This window comes from Xiphophorus couchianus, chromosome 6 (genome assembly GCF_001444195.1).
Source record: "Xiphophorus couchianus chromosome 6, X_couchianus-1.0, whole genome shotgun sequence".
In the NCBI taxonomy this organism is placed as follows: domain Eukaryota; kingdom Metazoa; phylum Chordata; class Actinopteri; order Cyprinodontiformes; family Poeciliidae; genus Xiphophorus; species Xiphophorus couchianus.
This window is the reverse complement of record NC_040233.1, coordinates 6,150,141-6,163,983: the sequence shown is the minus strand read 5'-3', so window position 1 is coordinate 6,163,983 and position 13,843 is coordinate 6,150,141. Positions and strand designations below refer to the sequence as shown.

The 13,843-nt window shown below is 39.4% G+C and overlaps 1 protein-coding gene across 3 annotated transcripts in view; it reads right to left on the bottom strand.

Annotated features, from left to right (window-relative positions):
• The window catches only part of LOC114147108 (unconventional myosin-VIIa-like), a 28,845-nt gene extending 20,090 nt beyond the window's left edge, over window positions 1-8,755 (bottom strand). Inside the window, exons 1-16 of one of the 3 annotated variants that reach the window (XM_028021658.1) lie at window positions 8,401-8,755; window positions 8,183-8,218; window positions 7,928-8,029; window positions 7,685-7,837; window positions 6,421-6,489; window positions 6,215-6,330; window positions 5,995-6,122; window positions 5,148-5,290; window positions 4,763-4,876; window positions 4,506-4,659; window positions 2,458-2,534; window positions 2,257-2,376; window positions 1,098-1,240; window positions 785-995; window positions 568-703; window positions 298-464 (exon numbers count right to left, since the gene is read on the bottom strand). In XM_028021658.1, coding sequence (XP_027877459.1) covers window positions 298-464; window positions 568-703; window positions 785-995; window positions 1,098-1,240; window positions 2,257-2,376; window positions 2,458-2,534; window positions 4,506-4,659; window positions 4,763-4,876; window positions 5,148-5,290; window positions 5,995-6,122; window positions 6,215-6,330; window positions 6,421-6,489; window positions 7,685-7,837; window positions 7,928-8,029; window positions 8,183-8,194 — 1,845 coding nt within the window. In that variant the 5' untranslated portion in view covers window positions 8,195-8,218; window positions 8,401-8,755. Of the gene's footprint in view, window positions 1-297; window positions 465-567; window positions 704-784; window positions 996-1,097; window positions 1,241-2,256; window positions 2,377-2,457; window positions 2,535-4,505; window positions 4,660-4,762; window positions 4,877-5,147; window positions 5,291-5,994; window positions 6,123-6,214; window positions 6,331-6,420; window positions 6,490-7,684; window positions 7,838-7,927; window positions 8,030-8,182 lie in introns of all 3 variants that reach the window. The other 2 variants (XM_028021657.1, XM_028021659.1) reach the window with 2 other exon arrangements.
• Window positions 8,756-13,843: the final 5,088 nt, after the last annotated feature.

Genomic DNA, 13,843 nt, shown 5'->3' with positions numbered 1-13,843 from the left:
CGCCAGTATCCGTGGTAACAAAATAACTTGGGGAAGATAAATGAGAAGTCAAGGAACATTAGGGGTTAACGAATCCGGCAGATTTTGATTTGATTTACAATTTTCATGATTGTATCAGTTATGAAGAGGACCTTAAATAGCCATTTAAATATCTTAATATATGCAGGTTGTATGCAATAAGATTCCTCACTGTTAAATTAATTTAAATCTACCAGCAGAATTAAATTTACTGGTTTATTTTGTGAGTTCTGATGTCAAGTATGAAGCGTGAGCTGAAAGGAAGGCGTAGCTTCCTACCCGTGGTGAGCTCTGCGGCGTCAAGATGAACTTTGCGGTTTTAGTTGCCTTCACTCCGTTGGTTGCCATGTCCTTCTCAAAGATGTCCCGGAGGAGCTTACTGGTGGAGACGCCGATCGTTTTAATGATGTCATAACTGACTCCGTCTCTGTTCTTTTCCAGAAATCCTACAGAGGGAAAAAATAATAATAAAAAAAAAAAATCATCTTCGTATTCCCAGAAGTCCAGCATCACAGATGTTTTTTTTTTTTGCTTAGTGGTTTGCGTTACCGTTGGTGTTGTAGTAAACGGGGCCGGCAAAGTGGCGAATTCCAAAGTCTGTTTCGTGATTGCGCTTGGAACTGATGTAGGCCTTGTCTCCCTTATGTTCTCCGTTCAGCTTGGTCAGCAGGGTGGAGTCTGTCCCCTGTGGCGAAAACAGAGTGAAAACTGAGAACTGTTTTTTTAAGCAATTAAGAAGTCTAGGCCCAAGGCCCGGTCGGCGTACCTGCGGAAAGTGGCTCTCTTCGTCGATCAGAGCGAGCACGTTGCACGGCTTCCCGGCCAGAAGGTCCAGGACTTTCTGGTTGTCGGTGAACTGGATGTTGTTCCACAGCACGCCCTCTTTCTGGTACTCTTTCTGCTCCAGCTTGAAGATGTGGGCCACAAAGAACTGCTGCAGCTTCTCGTTAGCGAAGTTGATGCAAAGCTGCTCAAAACTGGTAAAAGGGGGAAAAAAAAGTACAAGATATACTGTAAGCGTAGCAAAGTTTGTAAAATTCAATAACAAGCTAGAAAATCTTTTCTCGCCCGCCCCCGACCTGTTTGTTTGGAAGTTCTCAAAGCCGAAGATATCGAGCAGGCCGATGGACAGAAGCGAAGAACTGGGTTTGTCGGACAGTTTCTGATAGATGACACTGTTGATTTTTCCAACGATCCATATGAAGAGTTTGTTGTAGATTGCCTGTGAGAAAAACCACAGAATAAATGCAGAAAAAGATGTTTTTAGGGACGCACCGATCCACTTTTTTCACTTCCGAAACCGATATGTGAAGTTTGGTATCGGCTCATACGGAATGGATACAGAAAAAATAAAGCTAAACTGGCTTAAAATGTTTCTTTTTTGTTTTTTTTTTTATTAAACCAGACGTAAATGTACTGAATTACAAATTAATTTAATAACTTTGCACCTGTGCAGCACATTTAAATACAGCAACAGCTTAACAAGCTTGGTCAAACATGTGAAAACAACTTTAAGTTGTTCAGTCTGTGCATTTATTAGTAAAACAGCCAATGTAAAAATAATAAAGAAACTGAAACTGACAACAACAATAGTCATTTACATATTGGTAAAAAAAAAATGTAAAAAATAAACTGCAACAAACTTTTTTTCTAATGGTTCATAACGTACAATTAGGAATTCTAAACATAATGTGAAAATAAATGTAATTAATTAATAAATTGTGTCTCTCAGAGCACAAAGCATAGAATTAGACTGAATAGATCTGGGCTTATGGATCACAATAATCAATCTAAAAAATGTTTCAATATCAGGAAGGATACAGATGTTAATATTCGATCGGCACATCTTTAATGAAAACTTCACTCTTTATCCATGAGAGCATAAAAAAAAGTCTGCTTAGTGATAAAATCACACTTCTTTATCTAAACGTTTTCCCGAGGAAGCCGATATATTATTCAAGGGCAATATTTGTGTTTATGGGGCTATGATTGCTGTGTCATGATGCAACAGCCATACAGTCATCTAAAAAGAATGCAAATAAGTTAGAAAGAGATTTTCTTTAACATTTCACTGAGTAGCTCTTTCTGTCAAAGCAGTTTGTGCTCTAAGACAGATTTGACTGGCTCCCTTTGCTTATACGATGGACCGTAACACAGTTGTGCCATTGTCGTCCTGATTTAGGGCTCAATAAGGAAACAGCCGACTGTGATTTAAAGTCCGTGGCTAAACTTTGGTACCTTCACAAAGGCGTCCCTGCAGTCGGTGGCCTGCTCGGCGCTGAGGGCCTTAGTGACTCGCTCTCTGTTGGCCATAAAGGACCGATGCGTCAGGCCGTTGGCCAGGACAGACCTTTGCACCTGTCGGGCGAACGCATGTTAAAATCCAGCCAGGAGCGCCGTCGTATTTACAGACGTGTGAACGGTGGCCCGGCCGCCTACCTGCAGCAGCGACGAGGCGATGGTGAAACTCTCCGATTCGCCCACGTCACTGGTTTCCAGGTTGTTTATGACGGAGCCTGGTCGCATGCAACAACAACAACAAAAAAAAAAAGCCACAAATGACTGTAAATGACATGAACTTGAACAACTGCGAATTTTAAAGGTGTATTTTATAATTTTACAAAACAATAAAAGGTCAAAAAGTAAATTGAATTCTATAAAACATTAAAGAACTTTCAGCTTGGTTCCTTTTTAAAGCTAACAGATACAGCAGGAGGGTGTAACTTTATTGACTACACTGTGTCACAATCTTTAGGGGCCAGTAAAATTATGTTTTTATTGCTCCTAATGCAGGATTTTCTGTTTTCTGTTTTCCTTATCTACTTCTAATGAAACCATGAGGTAAAGCGGTGTGGTGCCGTGTGGACTCCCATCACCTTGTTTTAAGAGCTACAAGAATGTAATAGTTTATTTTATAGTTATTATAACGATGGTGCAACTAGAAACGTCAGTGCATGGTTAGGAGATTTAACCTTTGACCCATGTCAGCATAGGAAAGTGGCGAGAGTTTTTGTCCAGCCCTTTTCCAGTGAAACTCTTAAATCAGTGTGGACCAACGCTTTTGCCTTTTGTGCCAAAATTGTTAAATTGAGAGAACTCGAGGGCCCCGTTTATTTATCTATTTATTTTTTATCAAAACTGAAAAGATTTCTTTCTAAAGATATTTATTGTTTTTACCTCTTCAATAAGGTAAAAGTAATAATAAAATGATATTGAAGAGGTAAACAATACCTCTTCAATATTTCAACAGAGTAGACAATATTTGCTTTACAGACAATATTTCAATAAAGCTAAGTAGTCTGATTTTTGTAGAAAAGGAATTTGTAAATCATTGTTGATTCAAAATATAAACAGTTGCACATTTGCGGTATTACATGACAGGTAAATATTTTCCAAAAGTTTGGGGGTTTCTTTTTTACTCTTGTTTTTTCTTTCTTGTTTTTCTGTGTTTGGAGATGCATTAATCGCAAATTCGCTCCATTTTTTGTATTGTGGGGCCAAAGAAAATCGTCCAGAGGGCCGCAAATGACCTCCGGCCCACATTTTGGACATCCCTGTTCTGAATCAAATATACTACAACAGAATGCCGGATGAGTAAGCAGAGACCACGTTTGTGTAAAGTTGTCAGAGAATGCAGAAGAAGAAACAGCGGACAGGTCAGCGATGAAACACAAAGCAGCAATAATTCTGAGTGTCACACCGCCGGACAAGACACATTTAAAAATAAAAATAGAATGGTGTAGTCAAAGTCCAGACCTAAATCTAACTGAGAATCTTCAAAAATGCTTTTCACAAATGCTCCCCTTCCAATTTGAATAAGACTGAGTTTTTCTGCCGGTAGAAACCTTTGGGTAGAGAAGCAAAGCTAAATACAAATCCAAGCCACACATTCAGTTTTTTTAAAATTGAAATTAATCAAATAACCTTTTCCCTTCCACAACACTGCTGTTTCCATTTTATGTTAGACTATCCGATAAAAAAAAAAACCCCAACAGAACGCATCAAATTTTGTCGCAAGCGTGAAAAAGTTCCACAAACCTGGAAGAAACTTCCAGAAAACTGCAACGATGCTGAAACACTTAAAAGTTTCTTTAAATCAAGGCCAAAAACCCTTTTTAGAGCCGCCTTTGATTAATAATAGCTGGAACATTGATTAGTATGTTTGATGTATATTTGCTTGACGATTCAGATGTAATGTTTAGTGCTTGTTTCACCATTGGTGCCTGTATGATGTTTCTGTGGTGTAAAGCACTTTGAGCTGTCTTGTTGCTGAAATATGCTCTACAAATAAACTCGGCATAACTAGATGTGAGCAATATTAAAAAGCACTTCAAGTTTCCAGTCATTTGTATTCATGATATTCTTAGTGTTAATTGATTCCGTTTCTGCTTCCTAAAAGACAGAGTTCCAGCTTTTGCCGTGATGTTGTGAATTTTGCGGTAAAGTAGACAGAGTGAAGCAACCACTCCCGATCTAACGGCGCTCACCCTTGAAGCTGACGTTTCCGAGGTGCAACATGGCCGCCAGCAGCTTGAGGATTTCCTGGAACTGGTCTTCCGAGAAGTTCAGCGTCTTCATGGCCAAGCGGATGCGGCTGAAGTCTTTAGCATCGTCTCTGCCTTCGCACACGATGCAGTTGCCCTAAAGGACACAAGAGAATCTGGTTGCGGGAAACTGGTGGACGTCAGCGTCGTGAGGGGTGCGTCTGTTTCCCAGAATGAAGGGTGGCTTTTATTTGGAATACCTTAGTAATGTAGTTATATTCCTTGGAATGACCAAGCCTCAAATTCTTCCTCTCTTCAGTGGTGATTCCTGCCAACAGGCAGTAAAATATATGGTAGTTTCGCTCCTCTGAGGCCTGGGAAAAATAAAAGTTTATGGCGACAGAAGAGGAAAGAAAATATGCTTAAGCCTTTCTGAGAAATCAAGAGCCGCATTTAGAGTGGATCATGATTAATAGCATGTTTTTCTCCCTGAGCACAGTTGTTTAAAAATCTCACTAAGCAGATTGAAACACCAACAACACACTCCAGAGGTGTCCTTCAGGGGATTTTATGAGCTTACAGTATCGACCTTTCCGGCGTAGAGATAACAGGCAGGCAGGATCTGTTTGGCTGGAGCTACCTCACCTGATGGCACACTCGAGACTTTTCCAGGAGGTACTGCTCCACACGAGCGCCTTCGATCACCCCGTCTTTGTTGAAGAAGATCTCCAAGTACTTGCCGAAGCGGCTGGAGTTGTCGTTGCGGATTGTTTTGGCGTTCCCAAAAGCTGAAAGAAGCAGGAAACCATGGTGTTTAAAAATAAAAAATAAAAAATCCACGACGTCTGCTTTTTTTGTTCACACGAGCCTAAGGGGAGCTAACAATGGATCGACACTAACTTTGTTTAGTCCGCCTTTTATAGAACGCTGGTTTGTTTGAATAGAAAGTCCGGTTCGTTTGGGGAGGTGTGAATGCACAATCCAATTCTGATGCGGACCAAAAAAAGGAAACTCTGGTCCACATCAGTTTGATTGAAGTGAACTCTGGTGCGATTCGAATGCATGTGTGAACGCCAAGCGAACCAGAGACTGCTCCAAAAACAGGCAGTGTCCAACAACATAGGGCATTCTGGGTAAATAATACCAAAAACAAACGCTTGTGTCTAGCGATACCTTGTGCTCTTTTACCAGTGACAAATGAGAAATCCTACAACTGCTCAAATTTGATGCTACTCTATTTTTGTTAACATTTTCAGAAGGAGGAAGTTGCACTCAGTGTCTTCTGAGGCTTTTGTGTCGTTTCCTTCAGTGGTTCTTGGTGCAGAGGAGGGAAACAGGTTCTTCAATTAGTTTGGGTCAATTGACAGAGTGCAGTGTGAAAGCAAACCGCACCATCTGAAAATGTAACAAACGTTCCAACACTGCTTCCCAATCAAACCAGGTCTACCGGACTATCAGTTGTAAAAACACTCTAAAGGTGCTGCTGGCGTACCTTCCAGAATTGGGTTGGACTGCAGGATCTGATTTTCGATCGATTGCTGGGAGAGTTGCCCGCTGACCGCTGCCAAGTACTGCAGGATCAGTTTTGTGCTCTCCGTCTTCCCAGCTCCGGATTCCCCGCTGAGAGAAAAGCAGAGAACATGGATGAACAGGAAGCAAGGGAATACAAACAAGAGCAGCGTAACCCAAGGCAACGCGTGGCAGTCTCCGACCTGATGATGCAGCACTGGTTTCTGAGGTTGCGCATCATGTTGAAGTAGCAGGACTCAGCAATGGCAAAGATGTGCGGGGGGAGTTCTCCGAGCTTCCGGCTGTGATATAAATCCACCTGCAGAACGGCAGGAGGTTCACACCGGGAACGTGATTGGTGGAGACGGCTGCAGGTTGTAATGGATGGAGATAAAAGGCAGAAACCTACCTGCTCGGGTGAATATATCGGAAAATCCTGGTAGGGATTCACTGCCACCAAAACGGAACCTATGAAGGTCTGGAGAACAAAAGAATAAAATGATCTGTGGTCAGCAGAAGAAAAATATGATTTGATATGAGGAGAAGGATCAAAGGTTTCTTATTTATGAATATATAAATTGCAAAAATAAATTGAAACTATAGAATAAATGCAGAAAAACAAAAATCCTTCACACTGAGTGTCAAGAGCTTAGCTTGATTGTGTTTGGAAAATCTCTGAGATACACCCTTGTTGAGATTATTTCAACTTTTTTTTTCCACCTTCAATGTGACATATTTGTACAGTTCAAAACAGAATATGTTTTAATATTTTCAGCATTCAGTCCTTTTGAGTTCACAGCTGCCATCAGTTACAGAGAATCTGATTAACCAGGAATAAAGCTAAATCCTCTGTTGGGATTTTTCTGAAATTTGCATAGTTGCTTATCTTTAGCTAAAGCTATTGCAGAGAGGTCATTAGCTATTGTTAGCAAGCAGCCAATAGCTGTTGTTATCTATTGTTAGCAAGCAGCCAATAGCTGTTGTTATCTATTGTTAGCAAGCAGCCAATAGCTGTTGTTATCTATTGTTAGCAAGCAGCCAATAGCTGTTGTTATCTATTGTTAGCAAGCAGCCAATAGCTGTTGTTATCTATTGTTAGCAAGCAGCCAATAGCTGTTGTTATCTATTAGCTATTGTTATGGTTATGTACCAGGTTGTGGTACAAAGCAATAGCTAATAGTTAGCTGTTAGTTATTGTTGCTGTCCCAATGTTCTAATAGCTAGCTGTTAGCTGTGTACTAAAGGGCGTACGCCCACACAACCAGGTTATAGCAGCCACATAGTTCTTTTCTTCAACAGATTTATTTTTTCTTTAAGTTGTACAGAGTATGTGTCTATTAAAAGATAGGGAAAGTGATTATTTTTTATTTTAGTCTCATCTTCTATTTTACAAAGATCCACCAAATGTATTTTTGGGTAGAAATTGTATTTCCAAAGAAAGACATTTGAGTAACTAGTGTGCAATGCCAGCCTGGTGGCTCAATAAAAATATTCTAACTAGATGAATACTCATATAATTTCATTACCCAGGCAGTTATTCTACTTATTTTTCTGTAGAAACCTTTAATAGATGGCTCCACATGAACAAACTGGTGTGTAAAGTAGCGTGTTTTCTGGAAACGAAAGGGAAAATCTTCCACGGTGTTTTTTTCCTGAGCGAGTGTGTGACTCACGTAGATGTGGCCTTGCTTGTGTCTGAGCAGCAGGTTCCTGAGGAGGGCAGCCTCTGTCATGTCCCCGAGCTTGATCATGTCATCCACCCCCTCCACAGATGTCGGGTGCATGATCTTGAGCGAGGCTTCCTCCTCCAGGGACAGGCGCCGCTCCTGAGGGAACATCGAGAGAAAACATGCACAGTGCCAGATGGAGACATTTTTAATTTTTTTTCCTTCTTCTCGTCATCAGTGGTTACGTACATTTCCCTCATCGTCCACCAGTAGCCTCTGACCAGATGGCGTTTCTTTGACCCGGGCTCCAATGGGGACCGCGATCTTTGAGTCCACCCAGACCCATTCTCCCTGGAAACAAAACAATGGCAAACTCATTGACAGCTTCATGTAGTTTCTGGTATTCTACAGGCTACTGTGTGGCTAGGTTTTAGGAAAAGACACAGAGGTGATATAACAGCCAGATCTGATAAGCTAACTTTTTAAGACACTTCATAGTCTTACCTTTCTCAGCATCTTGAATTAGGCTTTTCCAGCTCCCTGAAATAAATCCAAATGTGAAATCCGCAAGTTTCTCAAGTTAACTTTGAGCTGTGTCACCGTAATTCATTGTGTTCAACGAAGTCCACTTGTGAGTTCCGAGTTAAATTGTCAAATATTTAGAGGGGGGGAGAGAAAAAGAGAAAAATACACCATAAACCAAAAATAATTAGGAAGAATACCCCTGGATCCTTTGGTTCGTGATCCTCATTAAGCCTCCCGACTTGGCTTGAGCTCGTTTAGTAGCCGACTCAGTATAAGGAAGGAGGAAACACAGCTCTTCTATGACTGATGGACAGTTTATGGTGCTTTGACTTTGGACTGGCTCTGACGGGAAGGAAATGAAACTTGGAGAGGTGAACAGCTGTCTTCCCCTTTAATGAGCTCTTTCTGAATCCGCCCTCGTCCCCAGGGTGGCATTTTGTCAATTCTTTCCCCCTCAACTTGAAAGAAACTTTTGTAAAATCACTGCCTTTGTTTGAACACCGTGCAAACAACGGTTGATTGACGCAGGGGAAAACAGGCATCCAAATGTTGAGACTAAATCTATGAAGTTTTAGTATAGAAAGCTGCCACGACATCAGCATCGATGCTTCTGTTATTTAATAGTTTACATAAACAGCCTTGACGTCGATTTTCCAGGGTCAGTGGTGAAATGAATTTATGTGCAGCCTTTGGACCCTGCTTGTGTAAATCCAAGGAGGCGTAAGGGAGCATCTCGCTGCCACACCAATAAAGATAAACGGCAGAGCTTAAAAACTCCTTCCTCCTGGTCTTATAGCTTCACTCAGGAGTTCAACCCTGACTGGTGACGTTTTTTCTGCTCACTGGATCAGCAAGTCAAATGTAAGACTTAAGATGCGTTTAATGCCACTTTGAGTTAAATTGAAGCCCCAAAACATATAAACATAGGAGATGGTTGGATTACAATCAAGCATGGCATATATTGATAAATTTCTGTAGTAGGTTTGTGGCTCCCGAGGCTTTGTGCTTCTCACACGGTATGTCGTCACCTTTCTAAAATAATGGCCTACGTTATTTTTTATTATTTTTTTTTACCAAAAATAATTTGGGCAATAAATAAATAAATAAATAAATCACCACCTCTTTTTTTTCCCCCACAAGATTTTTTAGGCAAAAAACAAAAACATTTTTGGCGAAAAAATATTACTCGGGGGCCATTATCTTTATGAATGTGACGGTATGTTTCTTTACAGCCTTAAACCCCTAATGCCAAGCTTTTATTTATGCGCATAACTTCGTAACGTCGTTCAGGCAACTGGCTATACATGTGTACTTACCCATAACAGACAAAAAAAGAAAAAAGTCAGCTGGGAAGTGTATATTAGCAGCTAGCGACCAGCAGCCGCAGCCGCCTCGTGTCACAGAACAAGAGTGAAGATGCCTGCGCGTGACTCAGACTTTTCCCTGACATAAAACTTTGGGAGAATATGCGAGATTAAATTGTCCCGCCACGACGTGTTTAAGATTTGTGATCAGCATGTTTAAGACCATTTAAGTTTTTTCATGACTTCTTATGTGGCACAAAAAGTGGGTATGCACTACGCAAGGCATACCCACTGCTCCACAGGGGGCGCCAAAACAATGATGGAAAATGATTCCTACTCAATAACGTGCTAAGGAAGGAGTTTGTTTTTTTTTATTTTATTTTTTTTTTTATTACCGATTATTCACCAGCGTCACTGTGATCAGGCTCTGATGAAGAACTCCCAGGAAGTCGGGCATCAGTAAACACAGCCCTGAATGTCCTAACAAGCTAACAACAACAACAACAAAATGTTTACTTGAAGTATTCTGGTGGCTGCTGTAGCTGTCAGTATCTTAACCAACACACCCAAACTACAGCAGCAGTTTCTGTCCGGCTTATTGGTGAAGTCCCTCATCATTGTACATTAATATTGGTCCCGCCTCATTATCAGAGTGATACTGCACCACGGCATTTATTGCTAATTGATGGAAGACACGCCTTGGAGACAAACATGGGTCTTATCTGTTTATCCGCTTTAAGTAAACAGCATAGGTATGTGTGCCAGCTTGTTGGTGAGTAATGAGCAGAACTGATGACTCGATGTTCTCCCTGTCCTGGATTAGACATTGTATCCCCCTCCCTCTCTTCAGCGACTCCGCCAAAGACAAGTGAAACCTAAATAAAACAACACAGTTTGGGTTAATAAGTGTATTGTTCTGAAGCCACAAACAAAAAGACATTTGAATACAATCTTTGGGAGACAGAGTGAACAAACATTAAATGCTGAACATCTAGGTTATAAATGACAAGACAACGTTTTCAAAAGGTTTACAAAAATCCGCTTTTGGATTTTATTTTCTCCTGTGACTAAATCACAATTTTCTACCGTCACTTATGTAAAATTAACAATTGAAAATCATCCAGGTAGTTCTTAAAAAAATAAAAAAGTCACAATCTTAAAAAAAAAAGAGGCAGAAACAGTAGTCTGCGGTGCCCAGTCTCTCCTGATTTAATCATTTGTTTAAGATTCAAATTAATGTTTGATTAAGGACAAGTGCATTGCTGCTGCAGAAATCTAATCTGTAAATCTGTTAGAGCAAAAAGAAGAAAAAAAATAGAGAAGAAGTAAGCAGTCGCAGTTGGAAGCACGCTTGCAAAGAAGAAATTCATTAAGGCCTCAAAGGCCACCCACGTTTTAGCAGCTTTCACATTCAAGTCATTCCAAGGAGTTTCAGCTTTGGCTTGACTGGCACGCTGAACCAAGAGAGCGTGAAGTTTTGTTTAGACGGCAACAACACGTCAGATCCTATTTTATTTTATTTTTTTAGTAACTGAAATAAAAGTCTTGTGAGCTTCTAAACAGACACCTGCAGAGATCCTCTTTTCTTCAGAACAATAACACATAAAATGTAAACAGAAACTCTTAAGGGTTTGAAAGCTAAAAGTGACTCTTTAAAAACAAACCAAAAATGCTGTATTATTATTATTATTTTTAATACTATTAACTATTCATTATAAATTCTAATAGGACTCCATACATATCAGCGTATAGCTCCTCTCAGAAGTTAACTTCCACTCATCACTGGTAGGATTTCCACGTTCACTTCAGAGTTTATCTGAAACTTTCTACTTGTATTGAATTCATAGTACAATATCCAACTTCAATTCTTCTGCAGACAACAACTGGGTGAATGAATGAGTGAGAATTTAGAGAAGTATTTATACGGTTGATTTAAAGCCCACTCCCACTAAGATAAGGATAAATAACCCTTGGCACACTGCAGAGAAACTGCGGCTTGTGGCATAATTCTGGGTGGGGTGTCCAAACTATTTGCCAAGTGTGTCAACATTGTAGATTTAAAAGTAGTCGCGGATAAAAAAAACAACAAAAAAACAAAAACCCCAACCTAAAATCAGGCAAATAAAAGAAGCCCAAAATTCATAATAGATTCAAAACGTGAAAGCAATTTTTATGATGGTGTATTAGGGCCATTGTAGACAGGGAAAAAAAAGGAGTAAATTTCCACCATTCTAGAAAAAATTTCAAAGGAAATTCTTGGACTTCAAATGTCCAAGATTTTTGTAGAGATTATTCTCAAAATTTCCTCTTTCTGGCATAAATTTATTACTTTCTACTACTTTAATTGTGCAAGTTTGCTGTACTAAAAGAAAGACGTAAAGTTTTAATTTTCTATTGGGCTTGATCAAATAAATTTATTTTCAAGAATTAGAACAGAGTTTGGGCCGCTTTCTTTCAAAATGCTTGCTATGTGTAGCCAAGCTTAAGACAAAATAAAAGCTGGTTTGTGTGCAGTGAAGTTGGCTTTTAAGTAAAAATAATAATAACTTGGTTTTATCTTTTGTTAAAACGTAGTCATAAGAAGACAAATACTTTGTGTTATACGTTACATTTTCCTGTGTCAGAAAATTATGTTGGTAACAATTTTTACCCTGATTACAAATTAAAAGTCTCCATCTGCCTCTACCGGCCAAATTCGTATCATTTTTGAACTACAGTTGGGAGAACGCACAAAATCAGTCCAAGAGCCACAAGGGGTACATGGGCCGCACTTTGGACATCATTAAACTAATCCTCTCATCAGAAATAGCACTAGAATTGGTTTCCAGCACATATTACTCAAAAGAAAAAAAGAAGGGAAAAGAGAAGAGTTGCAGTCGGGGGAAATTTTTACAGCCTGATCTTTGTCCTGAAGGACCAGACTCAGGCGGTGGAAAAATAGGTCACAATGTTCAGGAGAAACCCAGGAACTACAGAGGTCAAAGTTGACTGCAAGCTCTCGTTTTTCAATATTTTAGCATCTACACTGCTCATAAACCAAGTGTTGTTTGGTCTAGTTCCTGGTGCAAATATCTTAGTGTTATTGAAATAAGACAAAACTCACTTACATGTGACTTTTCAGCAAGAAACAGGAGCTTGATTCAAGTAAATAATTCCTTAATATTGATGAAAAAGTTCTAGTTTCATTGACAGATTATTTGACTTATAACAAAATATTTTTTCCCCATTTTATAGGTGAAACAATCTGCCAGTGAAAGAAATGTGTTTTCAACAGTATTAAGGAATTATTGAATTAAAACAAGCTCCTATTTCTTGATGAAAAGTTACTTGTAAGTGAGTTTTGTCTTATTTTAAGTGCAATCAGATACTAGCACTAGAAAGTAGACCAGAAATACTTGCAAAAGTGCAAAAGCTATGTCTGGACCAGGAAACCAACTATTTTAAATGAATCTGGTAAGAGTGGAAAAATATCCATCCAGATTTGCACCTGATAGATTTTCTACAAAGTCCAAAAGGGTTTTAAAGCAAATACTGAAGGGTGTGTATGAATACATTTGATCCAGTTTCAGTAAATTTGTATTTTGAAGGAAATGCTAACTTCTGTTTTAAAAGGAAAAAAAAAAAAAAGTAATTTAATTTGTACATGGTATCAAATATACCAAACATTTGCTCGTGTACGTAAACTTCTGATTGGTGCCGCATGTCAACGTCGACGTCCAGATGAAAGAGCAAATAATATGCTACAGGTTTGCTATCGTTTCACTATTTGAGTCATGCTGGTCAAAATTTGTCCGAGCGCAAAAGCTGGTAGAGTGTAATACAACGCGGGTTCTTGTGAGGGTACGTCTAACACAAAAGCTTTTTTCCTCCCTTTTTTATAGAAAAATGTCACCAATGTCAAACTGAAACAAGGTTTCAAAATCTGGTTTCATAAATGAAACTGAACTAAAATCATAGCACGTCAAAACTGACCTAATCTGGTCAAAAAAATAACTAAAGATCCTTACTGCCATATTCAGAAAGTTCCAGAAAAGTGTTTGAATCTTCCATGTACACAGAAACACTTAACACCTTTTAGTAAGATTCACACTGCAGCTGCCCATTTTCCAGAACACTAACTGGCAGATTCTGAATCTTTTAAAAATAATCTAGTGAAATAAACAACATAAATGCCGTTTGTCCGATGTAAAGAGAGCTGAACATTGAAATATTTATGCTATATGGTGATGGAAACGTTTTCTAGGAGCCTACGACCTTGGAGAGTGGGCAGCTGCTGAATGAGGTCAGTTAAAAAGACTAAAAACTAAACCTTCATGAAATCTTTTCCTTTCACAGG